General features: G+C 28.8%; 1 protein-coding gene across 1 annotated transcript; it reads left to right on the top strand.

Annotated features, from left to right (window-relative positions):
* The first annotated feature begins 685 nt into the window (after positions 1–685).
* LOC129985359 (uncharacterized) lies at positions 686–11,686 on the top strand. Its single transcript, XM_056095359.1, has 3 exons — positions 686–815; positions 1,426–1,527; positions 10,126–11,686. Exon 3 carries the CDS (start codon positions 10,151–10,153, stop codon positions 11,303–11,305), a length of 1,155 nt encoding a protein of 384 aa, XP_055951334.1. The 5' UTR covers positions 686–815; positions 1,426–1,527; positions 10,126–10,150; the 3' UTR covers positions 11,306–11,686.
* The last annotated feature ends 2,479 nt before the right edge of the window (positions 11,687–14,165 follow it).

Genomic DNA, 14,165 nt, shown 5'->3' on the forward strand with positions numbered 1-14,165 from the left:
TTACAACATATTAACTTTAAGATGGTCTTTAAATTTTCATATTCGAGAATGCGTACTTTTCCACAACCATTTTGAAGTGGTGAAAAATTTTGCCGACGAAACTCTCAATCTCTCGCCGATTGGGGGGGGGGGGCAATTGCCCTCTTTCCTCCCTGCTAACGCCGCCTCTGAGGGAAATGCTTTTGTGTATAATTTTGCAAAAGTTTGAGAATGATATTAGATCAAAAATAGTCGGAGGAATTCTGTTATTTTTCAAAAGAATTCTTCCGATGCTTTAGTTTGTTAATGTTATACCTGTTTTCATCTACAGTATCAAAACCCTTTATTTGACATAAGAAAATAATCTTTATTCAAATAGGAATCAATGAACAAAGCCAGTTGATCTGGAAATTTTGTAGCAATCTTCATCGCCATCACAAATATTAAACTGCTTTCATTCTAAAAGACAATTAATGTTTAGTCTAGTCCCTTTTCCTGAAGAAACAAATCTGCAAAAAAATATGGCCTTGGAATGATTAAGATACAATATTTATGACTTACTCTTTTACTTCAAAGGAAAGCATGTCTTCTCTTTTCCCTCGAAAGGTTGTCAGCCTGGGAGACAACGGAACCAAGACAAGTCGTCATACATTCTTCCATTGTTGGTTTCGGATCCTGTCGTTCACCTGGCTGTTTCGAACTGCTGACCTGTTTGGAATGAACGGCTTATAACTACTGCAGAGAATCTAGTACGATATTAGCGTCTAGCATCTCGTAATGGCCAACCAAAAACATAATGGAGTGGAAAGCTGAAGAATCGGATAAAACTGAAGAAAGTAATTTAATTTTATCATTATTTCATAAGAATAACTTTAATAATTTCTTATTATATTCTGGATCAAACGTATATTTTGATCTTGCGTTTGGTGCATCTTGTCACATCCATTTTTTTTAACCGGAAAAATAATAGCTTTGATCATAAAATTGAGTTTAGATTTGAATCATATAATATTCTAGTGTGATTTATATTCATATAATTCAGCATGATTCATATTATACATGATACTATTTATACGTAGAATAAGATTGTATTTTTAATATTTCTTCATATATTCTTTAGTTTATAAATTTAATTCTGTATCACTTTGATTTTAATGCTACCAGAATACAGATATACTTTGATACTTTTCCCATTTTGCTTCATTAAGAGAAAGCTTAAAACTTAAATAAAATCTTAATAAAACTTAACTTTTACAGAAAACAAATCTTAAACTTAAAAACTGATCAAGAAAACTTTTAATTCTCATGTATAAAATATAATAATTAAAAAAAATGCTTCAGTGAAGCATTGAGCCATGTTTTTTTTTTTTTTCTATATATTAAGACTATAAATACTATACAAATAATACATTAATTCTATAATTATTTGTTTTTGTCCTTTTTAAGGTTTTATTTGAGCAGTTGTCAATAATATACAATTTGACTGAATCTAACTGTATAACTAAATGAGTGGAAGGACTGATTGGATAAGGAAAAAAACTTCATAAGGTAAATTTTTATGAACACTTTTTGCTTTGCTCATATTATTCAAAACATCATTATTATGAACTAATGTTATTCTCATTTTCTTACCTCAAGATATAAGGTAATTTTTAATAATAACTCTTTATATATATATATTGTTATTTATGGCTTTAGAATTTATTGCAAAAAAAAAAAAGTATATTGTTGATGTTTTAAAAATTTTATAATGTCTAATTTAATGCAGGAAATTTTAAACCCAGGATTGGGTGAAATTCTTTACAGCTCCTTAAATAATGCAGATTTCTGCAGTTTTCTTCAACTTCAAAAACCTAAAATTTTTTATTGATTTAAGTTTACTATATTTTAGAGCTATTCATTGACATATTGTATAAAGTAAAATAAGAAAACATTTATTTGTGAATCGGCATCACTAGAGCTGATTTTACTGCATTGAGTATTTAAAAAATGTAAGTATTTGCTAACAAAATGGTAAAAAAAATTACAATATCCAAATACAATAATACTGATCTTGACAGGATAGAGAGGGAAAACATTAGGCTACACTAAACTGCAACCATGAAATATTATGAAAAAAAAAGCAGTCATCAGAATAATATTCAAAAATTTAATTTGTACTTGGTTGTAATTTGAATAAATCTAAATATATAATTCTAGCAAAGCAGAATGAAAGCATAAAATTAAATTTGCAGCAATCAAATGCTCAGCAGATCAAACCTCATTATATTTTTTGGTGAAAAAAAATTATGTATTCAGCAATTGCCAGACTGAAGAAGAAAGCATAGGAATATATTGTAAGATTTTATTTAATTGGAGAAAAGAATTTTTCCAAAAATTAAGTGATCCAGCATTTCTTTTAGGCATGCCACTTTTCCTGGATATGACAGCTCAGAAGATTATAGTTTCAGAAGTTACTCTGGATGGTGTAGAAAAAAACCCTAGAGATTTGTGCAAATTGGAAGCCAAGTGACTTTAAAAATAATAAATATAAATAATGTGATTATATTCTAAACAAATACTGTTAAAATCAAATAAACATAAGTGTTAAATACAGGCTTAATATTTGTAAAAATAATTAAAATTAATTGTACAATTCTTGGATAATCGATTGCTCTGATTTGAAATAGATTTAAGATAAGAGTAAAAACTGACAGTTTTAAAAAAAATTTTTGATAGAAGACTGTGTCTCATCTTATGTTATGTATACAAAATGGAGGAGGATTATAAAAGACGCTCCTTTATGGAGTAAATAATTCCTAAATTTATTACTGGAAACTATTATTTTTAAATAGACTGGATAATTTCTATATATATAGTTTAAAGTCTGCTGTATTATGTAAATATATTTTTGGAGAAAATTAATAGATGTTTTTCCTGCAAAATCATTTAAAAAGTTGTTATTAAAAGTTTTTTTTTTTTTTTATGTTCTTTAATTTTATGACGAAAAATTATATCTTTGGAAGCATTACATATTTCTATACAATATATTTTAAAACTATTGAAAAATCTATATTTTTATATGCAAAGTTATTCTATTCCTGTTTTGTTTCATAGCTTATTCTACTTCTTTAAGTATTTCTTTTAAATAAGAATTATTCTTTAATCGAATGTCTGATTTCTTATAAGTTCAATGCTGTACATACATATATTTAAATTTTTGCATCTCGGTATTTCTTTTAATATGATTAAAAAATTATTTCATTAGAAGCTTTTAGAACATTTTTAATAAAAATGTTATTTAAAATCTTCTAAGATAAAAGTGCATATAAAATTTATTATTTATATAAAATTTATTATTTATACAAAAGTAAAATATTACTAAAAAGTAAAATAATACTATTTTACTTTGTTAATCAATGCTTAGTAGTTCTCCTCTTCTCGCTTTCTGATTTCAAATTATGTATTTTATTTTGTACTGGATATATGCAGTTAAATATTAAACTTCGATCATCACATATTTGCTTTATTCCAAATTTTTCTTTTTTATTCATGCAGTTATAAATAAATTTTTTAATTAAATGCAACATTTTCATTACATTTGGGAATATATTTATGGCTATTTTAAGATTTTATTGCATAAAATATGAAGGTATCCTTGTTATATATGAAATAATCTTACTTCACCCTATATTTCAATTTTTAATTAAATAAGTATTTACTGCAACAGTTATTAAAACTTTAGTATGGAAAATTGAATAAATTCTCTTTGTTAGGAAAAATTTTAACTTTTTGCAACTTTGGTTTAAGATAGATGAAAGTACTATTTTAAAAAAATAAAGATAATTTAAAGAAAAATAATTGTTCTTTCATTGGATTCATTTAAAAATTGAGATGAAGAGAAGACATATTTTCATTCTTGAAAGTAATCCATAATGCATCTAAATTAAATCCTGCAAATATAATTTTAAAAATACTTTTATCTTAATTTTTATTTGATCTTTATCATTATAGATTTTTACTGAAAAATTGTACAGTTCTAAAATATTGCATGTTTTATTAAAGTAATTAGTTATATGAAAGTGAGCAACATTTTTGTGAATTTTCAGCATTAATATATTTACCCTCATTTTTATTATATGATTGAAATGTGATGATTGTTATTATATAACGAAATTTTAAATATCTTGGTTAAATTGAATAATTTTTAAAATTATGTTTATTTATTTAAATATGAATTTGTTAAACAAAGAACAATTGATAAGATTATGGAACTATTATAATTTTTAAGCTATAATAGATACTATGTAATAGGGTTATGATATCTATTTTAAAATAATAATTTTTCATTTATTATTTCTGTAAGTTGCATTTGAATTTTGTTACGGAGTAAGTTAAGTAAGTTTGTTATTAATTTTAAATAAAAATTGAGTATTAAAAAAATTGCCAATAATCCCTTCAAAAAGCAAGCATTTGATAATTAAGAAATGTCAGTTTGACATTAAAATATTTCATCAACAATAATTGCTAAAATTTGCCTTTCCTGTTATTTACCATTAGTTAAATAAAAATTGCCAATAATCCCTTCAAAAAGCAAGCATTCGATAATTAAGAAATGTCAATTTCATGCTAAAATATTTCATCAATAATAATTGCTAAAATTTGCCTTTCCTATCATTTATTATTAGTTAAAGGGGGAGGAGGAATAAATCAAATTCTGAAACTAACGTTGTATAAATTGTTTAAATTTATTCAAAATTCCTAAAAGAAAATTCCTTATGTCAAAATTCCTAATAAGAGTGCAATAAAATTGATCACAATTTCATAGATGTAAAATAGGGTTTAGATTATTTGAACTTGCTATTGGAGTATCTAAATGCAAAAATAATAAAAGATACTGTAAGGTAAGTAAGTAAGGTAAAATAAAAGAAGTTAGGTGGCAGTTGAATGAATCTTTTTTTTTTTTTTAATTCCAATTAGTTTCTGGTGAGAGTTATAATATATGCATGTGTGTGGGCACATGAGTGTTAATAAATAAAAATAGTTAATTAATTTAAAAATCAGTTTAAGTAGCTGACTAAAAGTGAGCTAAAGGTGAAAAATTACAAACCTTACAGTTTTAGCAACTGCTTAGAATCCATAGAAACTTAGTGCTTTTTCCTAGTATTTGCCTATAATTCCATCCATAAATAAAAATCCTTTCCTGGAACAATTGTTTCAGTTTATAAGGTTTGAACAGTTTGCAAATGGAATTGATAAAAAGAAAAAAAAAAAAATCATTTTATTTAAGTAGCCTTTTTTATGCTGCTGCCAATTGACATACTAAAACTCATGTTTTGATTCTTGTTAGTACATACCCATTTTTAAGTAAGATTCTAAATTAAATAAATTTGGTTACAGAATATTTTTTTTTTTTTTAGTAATATGTGATTCTGATATGTTCAAATTATGAAAATCAGATTTCATATTCATTAATTCAAAAAAAAAAAAATATTACAACAGATTTAGATTTTTATTTTTACTTAAGTCACATTCTCTCTGTGTAAAATAGGAAATAATTAAAATTTTCATGCTTTCTTTGGTGCCATATTTTATTGCCATCATCCACAAGGTGACATATCTCAAATCTTTAGTTATCCCAAACCTTGCATTTTAAATAGAATATAGCTAAACTTCTTCTATTTTTTTTTATATTTCTTTTAAATTTAAAGTCCAATTCCTTTTAGTACTGAATAACACTGAATGAAACTTACAAAAGTAATAATAATAAACTAAATTATAAATAGACGACAATAGACTAGAGATTGTTTGAGCTGCACAGGAGCTTATAGAGTGATGAAAGATAGGGTAATAAACATGCTGCTTGATTGTGATTCATTGTAATTTTCAACACACTATTGCATCAGAGTAACATGTTAAAAGAAAAACTAATTAATAATTTTTTTTTCTTTTTGTATTTACCAAAAAAAAAAGTTTTTTTAAGTAACTTTTTTATGAATTGTAATATATTTCATATATATAAAAATTGAATATAGTGCTTCATATTTCAATTATCTAGACTGAGCCATTTAAAAATTATAAAATTTAAGAACTCGTGAAATTGCAAAAATTTGAAAGTCTAAAAATAAAAGCTTATTTCAGAGGCGGCGTTAGCAGGGGGGCAATTGCCCCCCGTCGGCAAGAGATTGAGAGTTTCGTCGGCAAAATTTTTCACTACTTCAAAATGGTTGTGGAAAAGCACACATTTTCGAATATGAAAATTTAAAAAAACCATCTTAAAATTAATATTTTGTAAACAATTAAGTAGCTGTTAAAGAGGTTTGATGTTATGTTTGGTAAAATAATCAATAGGGTGGCAGGTCAATAAGATGCCGCATTTTGCGGATGATTTTTGATCGCCTGACTATGAACGCAATTTGATAGATGTAGAAGTTAAATTCACACATTTGCAGACTTTTGATTGAAATGTCGTTCATCAAGCTTCTAATTAGTGGCAGTATATCCGACAGGGTGAATAAGTTATTTCATTCTGCCGATTATGAACTGAATATGATTGAAGTTCGCTAATTTTCAGACATCTTATGTAAATGTTCATTCGGCTAATAATTTTCATTACTTTTGACAGAATAACCGACAACGTGGCAAGTGAGTAAGAAGTCACATTTTTGCCGATTTATATTTGTCTTTCGGCTAAGATGTTATCAAAAGTTATGAGAAAAAAATTTTTTTATCGAGTACTTCGATTATTTGCAAGTGGAATTATTAGGGAAAAATACTTTTATATTTCACAAGATATAGGGGTAGCGCGTCTTTCACGTGACCTGGGCGTCCTTGGTTCGAGTCCCGGATCGGGCATGGTTGTTCTTCATCTGTTCTACCTGTGAGATGTGTGAATGTGCCACTTCTAAAAAGGGGTTGTACAAGCGAATGTGATGCGTGAGTAGCTAAGACATACTGGCCCTAGTTAGCGCTACTAAAACAAAAGATGCTCCCTTGGCTTAAAATCGCTGACTTCATCAGCGAGCTTATCCATGGCAAGTGCCATTATAAACATGAATAGGGCGATAGTTTTCCCTAATTCGGAATTCAATGAATCATTTTATGAGATTTTAGATTATAAAATAAATCATTTTTTTTATCTAATTGTTATTTCTTCGGTGATGAATTAGTAAATTTATTTTATTTTACTTCACTGAGAATTCTCTGATTAAAATCTAGTTTATGGTTAAATTAAATTTAATAAACACTTCTCTCGATACTCTTGTATTTTATTGCATGCTAAGAAGAGTTAGGTTCCTGTAGCCAGGTTATGTGAATTCATTATAAATTACTGGAATAAGTAAATTGTATTGTAGTAAATTATTTAACAGTAAAATATCTTTTTTATGCAATCTAATTTACTGGCTACAATTATTAGAGAAATATTACCGACTGAAAATGACGACAAAAAATAAATATATGTTATGGTAGCTTTTTAGCTATGCTAAGAGCTTATCCAAGTATGTACTAAATTTGTTAAATAAATTACTACCTAAATTCTTAAGATTCTGCATTCAGTATTATAACTATGTAATCGGAAAAAGTATTTTTTAAAAAACTTCTTTTTTATTTTTTTATAAATACTCTTTACAGTAAAATCTATATAATTTCTGATGCTTCTAAATTTTTAATAGACTTTAAATAAAGATATCTTGATAAAATGATAATGTCTTATTAAAATATTTATTCATAGAATATTCATATATGATATATTAATACTTTGACATACGAATTTACTTAACTGGTATATCTTATTAAGGACAATTATTAATATTTTAATTCCTAAAATAATATAAAGTCATTTGAGGCACTGATGAGTTTTGAAGTGATTTTTGCATTTTAAATTACTCGATACTTTCACTTAATTGTAGATTAAAAATTTAGTAATTCGATGAGCGATCCAGACTCGTCATTGTGTACGAAGTGGTTAAGAAAAACCAATGCATGCAACTGAGGGGATAAAAATAATTTTTTAGAAGAATATTAGCTTGCAGTAGCTTCGAGGGAAACAAGTACTTAACCGCAAGAACACGTGCTTAAAAATGAAGATAGAGGAGTTCATATTCTGGATCTAAATGTTTTTTAATAAAACGCTTTGTTTTTTTAAGTCTGATAGCTTTTTAGCATATACATAATACATGGGAAACCTAATACTTAAGCCGCTCATTTTTCACACGTTCATTTTTCAATCTTACATAAAATAGTTAAGTTTGTACATATCTTTACAAAATATCTTCCCCAACTTTCTTAAGAAGCATCATTGTATCTTTTCAGCATTCTATATCGTTCGTGTCCGAATTATATTAAATTTTTGTTATATGCGCTCGCTTATTCGACTCGGTTTCGAAATATATCTGAATTCCCTCTCGTTGTTGCAATTCTTATAAAAATTATTTTAGGTAGGAGACTATACAAAGCAGGGGGAAAAAAATCGGTTTTTGGCGAAAACACTGAATATTCCTTTTTATTTATCATGCTGGATTTCTAAAAAATTTCTTTTATAAAACTTTTTGAATATAATTTCTACATTCATTTTAAATAGCTTCCATGATGAGAACATGCATTTGTTTAATTTGCAATGACACCGCATTTTACCTCAGCCTGTGTTTCTATCTATATACTACAATCTAGAATAAATATAATTGTATTTTTTCCAAAATTAGATCTTAGTGCAAGTAAATCTCAAGAATCTCATAAAAATGTAGATTCAAATATTGACAATTTTTTAAAGGTCAGTAAAAAAAAACAACTGAGAACATTTTTTTTTTTGCAAATATCTTTGTAAATTTTTATCAATGAAAGAAAGGTCAGTATCTAAATAAAAAAAGAAGCTAAAAAATACTTAATTTCCTTTAATTAAATGTAAAAATTAATTATTATGAGTTATTTTCTAACCAAATTAGGGAAATTGTGATTGCCCCCCTGTCGGATATGTCTTGCCCCCCCCCGTCGGCAAGACTCTACCGCCGCCTCTGGTTTATTTAAAAAAATTGAAACTTCGCTGGTTTTATCTCAGAGATGAATACAAGAGATAGAAAAAGAATCATTTCAATCTGAAATAATGACTTAAAAAAATATTTTTTTATTAATTATTATGGTGTCGAAATAATCCTAGCAATGCTTTTGGATTTGTTATACTTACTACTGTATGTAAAAATAAGTGTTTTGTAAATTTTGCAGGTGATTTTCCTAATTTTATTGTGATTTATGAAAATTATAATCCATCAAATATTGCCTATGTGGATTAAAGCTAATTCATTGAAAAAATGCCTTTAAATACAAACCGAAGAAAAATCCCATTTAAAACATAATACTCTATAATTTTAATCGGTATCATAAAACTCGATTTTTTTGTAAAAAAATGATGAAAATTAAATTCGAAAAAAAATATATATATATATATATTCTGTGATTACTAGTCCTCAAAAATCAGTAAATTTACACTTACTTTTAAAAATTGACTATTCTGAATTCTATATTCAGAAATTGAGGAATAGGATTTTCATCTCGGTCTGCGAATTTGGATAAGACAAAGTTTACATGCATTTGAAATTATACCGACAGATAGTCGACTCTTGTTGGAGTTGGCTCAAATTTCGTAGGTATCTTCACTGTGTAAAATCTGTGTTTATTTACCTAGTTCTCTTCGTTTTGTAACTATTGTTAACCTATATTCGAACTGCCGAACGTACAGATTCCTTAAGAATGGATTTTGCTCAAAAATTGAAAGAAATCTGCAAATATAGTTTTAAGACCATATACCAAATTTCATCCTTAAAGCGGTTTTTGAGTTATCTTTGTCACAGGCAGACAGACATTTTCTAAACAATGTGTTTTTCGAAATCATGGAGGTCTAAATCGTGGTGATTGGTCAAAATTTCGAATTCAACTTGTATTGACCATTATAATACTTCGTATCCCAGAAAGTTAAAAGTTAGATGCAAGTAGAAAATTGGATACAAGAAGTGAAACCCTAATGATGAGAATATAGAAGGACATTTAGTTGAATAAATCATGATATTCTACTAATTTACTTAAAAAGCACGCATAAAAAAATGAAAGTTTTTTACCATTTTGTTATTTTTACCTTTTTAAAGAAAAACTGCAACCTTTTCTTTTTCTTTTCAGTTCAGAAGATCTTTTACGGAAGAAAATGAATGTTTCTTTGGTCCCTTCTCTTCACCATTTAACCTGTTGTCGTTTACTTACGTCAATTTTCAATCATCTTGAAGTGCATAAGGACTTCCGACGGACGGAATTCCAGGAATTTAAAAGTGAAGTTTCCGAAGCTATCTCACATCTTACACCAAATCCTCGTATTCGAGAGATATTGGAAGAGTTCATTGCTCCCCTCTTCAATGAGATTATAGAATGGATAAGTGGGTTCGAACGCAATTGGTACGGGTACGACAGCGTCCTCAATGCCGTTCTGCAGACCCTACCGAATTGTTGGTTGTCTGATGGTACCATCGACCAAGAAAAGGCAGCAAGGGAATTAGTTAAGAATAAGGATTTGCGTCCAATAAACCGATTTGTATTTGCGTGTACTTTTTGTTTTTTTGAGGATGCTCTGGATTTGTGGGAAATTCTGTTCAAAATAGAAAAGGCTTATCTTAAGCATAAGTCCACTCCTATCGTGAAACATTGGGTGGAGTGGTTGGAAAGCGGTTCAGAGAGAGACTGGGATTTATTTGTCGCTTGGACTTTAGACACTCCTATTTGGTGTTACAATATATTTATACTGAAGCATTCCTTGAAAATGTTAACTCCAGAGGAGAAAAATGAGTATTTATTAGATGCTTTGATCGGATCTGAAGTAAACATTGATGTCATGCACTTCTGCATCTCAATGCTGTCGAAGGAGGAACAAGAAGAGGTTTTCCGAGAATCCCCTGTTGAAGTATTCCGATTTGTTTCATCCTGGCCCGTGCGACACATTTACTATGATCTAGCTGATAAATTCTGCCCTTATCTGACGGAAGAGAATTTTTGTGAAGTTATTAGAATGCTTTTAAAACAGTTAAGACAGCGAGAATGTGATTTCATTGAGCCAGTAAATATTCTGAAAAATTTTTGGGCTCGAGGCTCTCTTAATTTTCAGAACACTGCAAAAGATGATCCTCATGTCTGTAAACCGTTACAGTTTCTTTTGGATTTTGATGTCTCACAAAGCTTTCCAAAGCAAAGATACGTAGATTCCTTTTTGCCAGATTTACTTGACGACAATAATTTTCAACAGAGGCCGCAGGTAGTGGTTAGAAGTCGTCGAATAAGGACTGTTCGTAGGCGCTACAGGAGTATACAATAGAATTTCATGAACTGTCGTTTGAAATGGGGACAGTGATTTCGAATAACATGAACTGTCATTTGAAATGGGGACAGTGATTTCGAATAACATGAACTGTCATTTGAAATGGGGACAGTGGTTTCGAATGACATGGACTGTCATTTGAAATGAGGACAGTGGTTTCGAATGACATGGACTGTCATTTGAAATGGGGACAGTGATTTCGAATGACATGAACTGTCGTTTATGGGACTGTGTTTTCGATTGTGGCGAACTCATAATGACAATTCGTCTTGGAATTATCATGTAAATTTGGTCGTTTAGTTTTGAAGATTGTCATTATAGCATTTAACTACAGAACTGTTATTTAATGAATCATAATAAAATCTTTTTAATTCATCATCTATGTGTTTGGTTCATTTTTGCCTTACAGTGACACTGCAAGATATACCGTTTTGACTTGTGTGACTGCTGTTCCCGTAGAAAGCTCTTTATATAAGCGTTGCCCAAATGAAAAGTGGGTAAGTTAAATGAAAAGAATACCTATATTGGAAATCAAAAGAAATTGCCATGGGCTTTGTAACACAGGTTCCATCACTTAGGTAGCAGGTTTATGTCTCTGCTGTAGATTCTTGAAGAAGTCACTAACTTCCTTCGTCGTCTGAATGGAAACGTGCGCCTTGTAATGCTCTCTTAAGTGGCCCAAAGATGTGGAAGTCACTGGGTGACTAATCCGGACTGTGAAGTGGGTGTTCAAACACTTCCCTACGAAAAGATTTTTTAAGATAGTCTGGGTTTGACGGTAGACGTGTGGGTGGGCGTTGCTATGGAGAAGTATCATTTGTTGCTTGAGAAAGCCTGGCCGTTTGTTTTTGATTGCTTTCCTTAGTTTCGTACTGCAGTATTGTTTAGGATTGATAGTGTCCTTTTGAGGTAGGGAATCAAACAAGAGTGGTCCATGGCAGTCAAAGAATCAAAAACTGTATTAGCGCCCGTTGTTCCTATCTGAGCGCATCCATGTATTGCACAATATTACTTTTGATCAATTTCCTCTACCATGAACAGCTTTCACTGCTGAACGCCGTATCCAGTGCATACCTACTACCGCTCTTTCTATCCCCGTTCGGTGACGCTGCAGTTATTCTGGCGCAATCGCAAATGTCCACTTTTCATTTTGACAACCCTTATATATTACATGCCTTATCTCATATGTCTTAAATAAGGTAGGTACATATTTAATGCATCCGGCAACATTCAGATAATTTTTTTATTGTCAAATGACATTTATGCTAAAACTTGATATGTAACACAAAAAAAAATTTATAATTTAAATATTTTTTTTTAATATCATTGAGAAAATATTTTTTTCGATGTCGAACACAAAATATTTTTCCTTAAATGTATATATTCTGAAAATTTGGATATTACTATCTTAAAAAACGCGTGAATTTAGACCACCTCGAAGAAGATTTGCCATTCAGCGTCCAAAATTTTTCCAAAACTGATTAGCCTTTAAGAAATGAAAATGATATTCAAAGCTTCATAATTTGACTTCAGAAATTTGAAACATTTTTTTTTTTTAATTTTATTTAAAGGTTACAGAACTCAGAAATATTTCATCAACTGAAATTATGAATTATAAACAAATGACTGTATAGAATTTTGACTTCATAATTTTTTCAAGAGTGCATTTGTTGACGGAAACAAAGTATTATCTGTCATTTAAATCCTTTTGAAAATAAAAGTAAAAACACAAATTTTATGATGAATTGGAAATATTTATTCAGTAATTTTTGAGGTATTGAATAAATCATTAAAAAAATATTCGGTAGAGCACTTAAAATTCGAATACTAAACGATTTTGTTTTCTGCATTCATATTTTTTTTAAAAAATATATTTGGTTTCAGCAAAATTATTTTTGTATTAATCGATCACTTCCGCTTCCATTTAGAGTTTAAATTTTACGGGAGCTGAGAGAAAATTAGATAGGTACAGAAGGCCTAAGGCTGCAATAATAGTATGAGCTATATATGACTATCGAAATTTGGAGCTTAAAAATATTTTATTGAATAAGCTAGTAAAGTCAAGCTAAATAAAATATTTAATTAGAAACTTTAATGAGCAATGATCCCGTCGATTCAGCTAGTTATCAAAGACGGCTAGTTTTTAAATAAAAATGAATATATATATGTGTGTGTTGGCGTTCTACAGGCCAGACAATTTGATCTATGGCTGCTGAATTTGTTATTTGTTAGATATATACCTTGGAGGATGGAAATATGCTGCAGCTCAGCGATATTTTTTTTCGAAATTTCGATTAAAATTTTAATTAATTAAAAATAAAGCTGAATTTTGGTGTTTTTCGCGATAATTCGAAAACATTACTGCACAAAAATGCATTTGACATCATTTCAAAGTTTTAAAAAATTGTTTTTGTAATGATACCGATTTAATAGTGTGGCGAATTTTTTTCTGCATTTTTATAATTTTTCTAAAACTACTTCATTTTTATTACTTACTACTTCATTTTCAAGATTCCATTGTTTTATTAAACACTAGTCGTTTCTGGCTATCCGCTCATTCGGTTGAATACTAGTTGGATTTAATTTCAGATAAATCGTGTAGTTATAACTTAAGGTGCATGATTTCGTCAAATTGACAGATATTAAAGTCGCGTTATTTTAATTGTCTTTCTTGAGTTTTGTTTATTGTGGTAGTAACATTTTTTAATGGATATCAGTTCCACAACATCAAAGTGGTATTAACAATAAGTGTGATTCATTTATCCTGCTAAACATGTAATATTAATTTCATTTTCCTTGATTTTTTTTTAAATCCCCTTTAAAAATTATGATATTTCTTATTAAACAGCACTTGCAT

The sequence above is a fragment of the Argiope bruennichi genome, chromosome 9 (assembly GCF_947563725.1).
Source record: "Argiope bruennichi chromosome 9, qqArgBrue1.1, whole genome shotgun sequence".
In the NCBI taxonomy this organism is placed as follows: domain Eukaryota; kingdom Metazoa; phylum Arthropoda; class Arachnida; order Araneae; family Araneidae; genus Argiope; species Argiope bruennichi.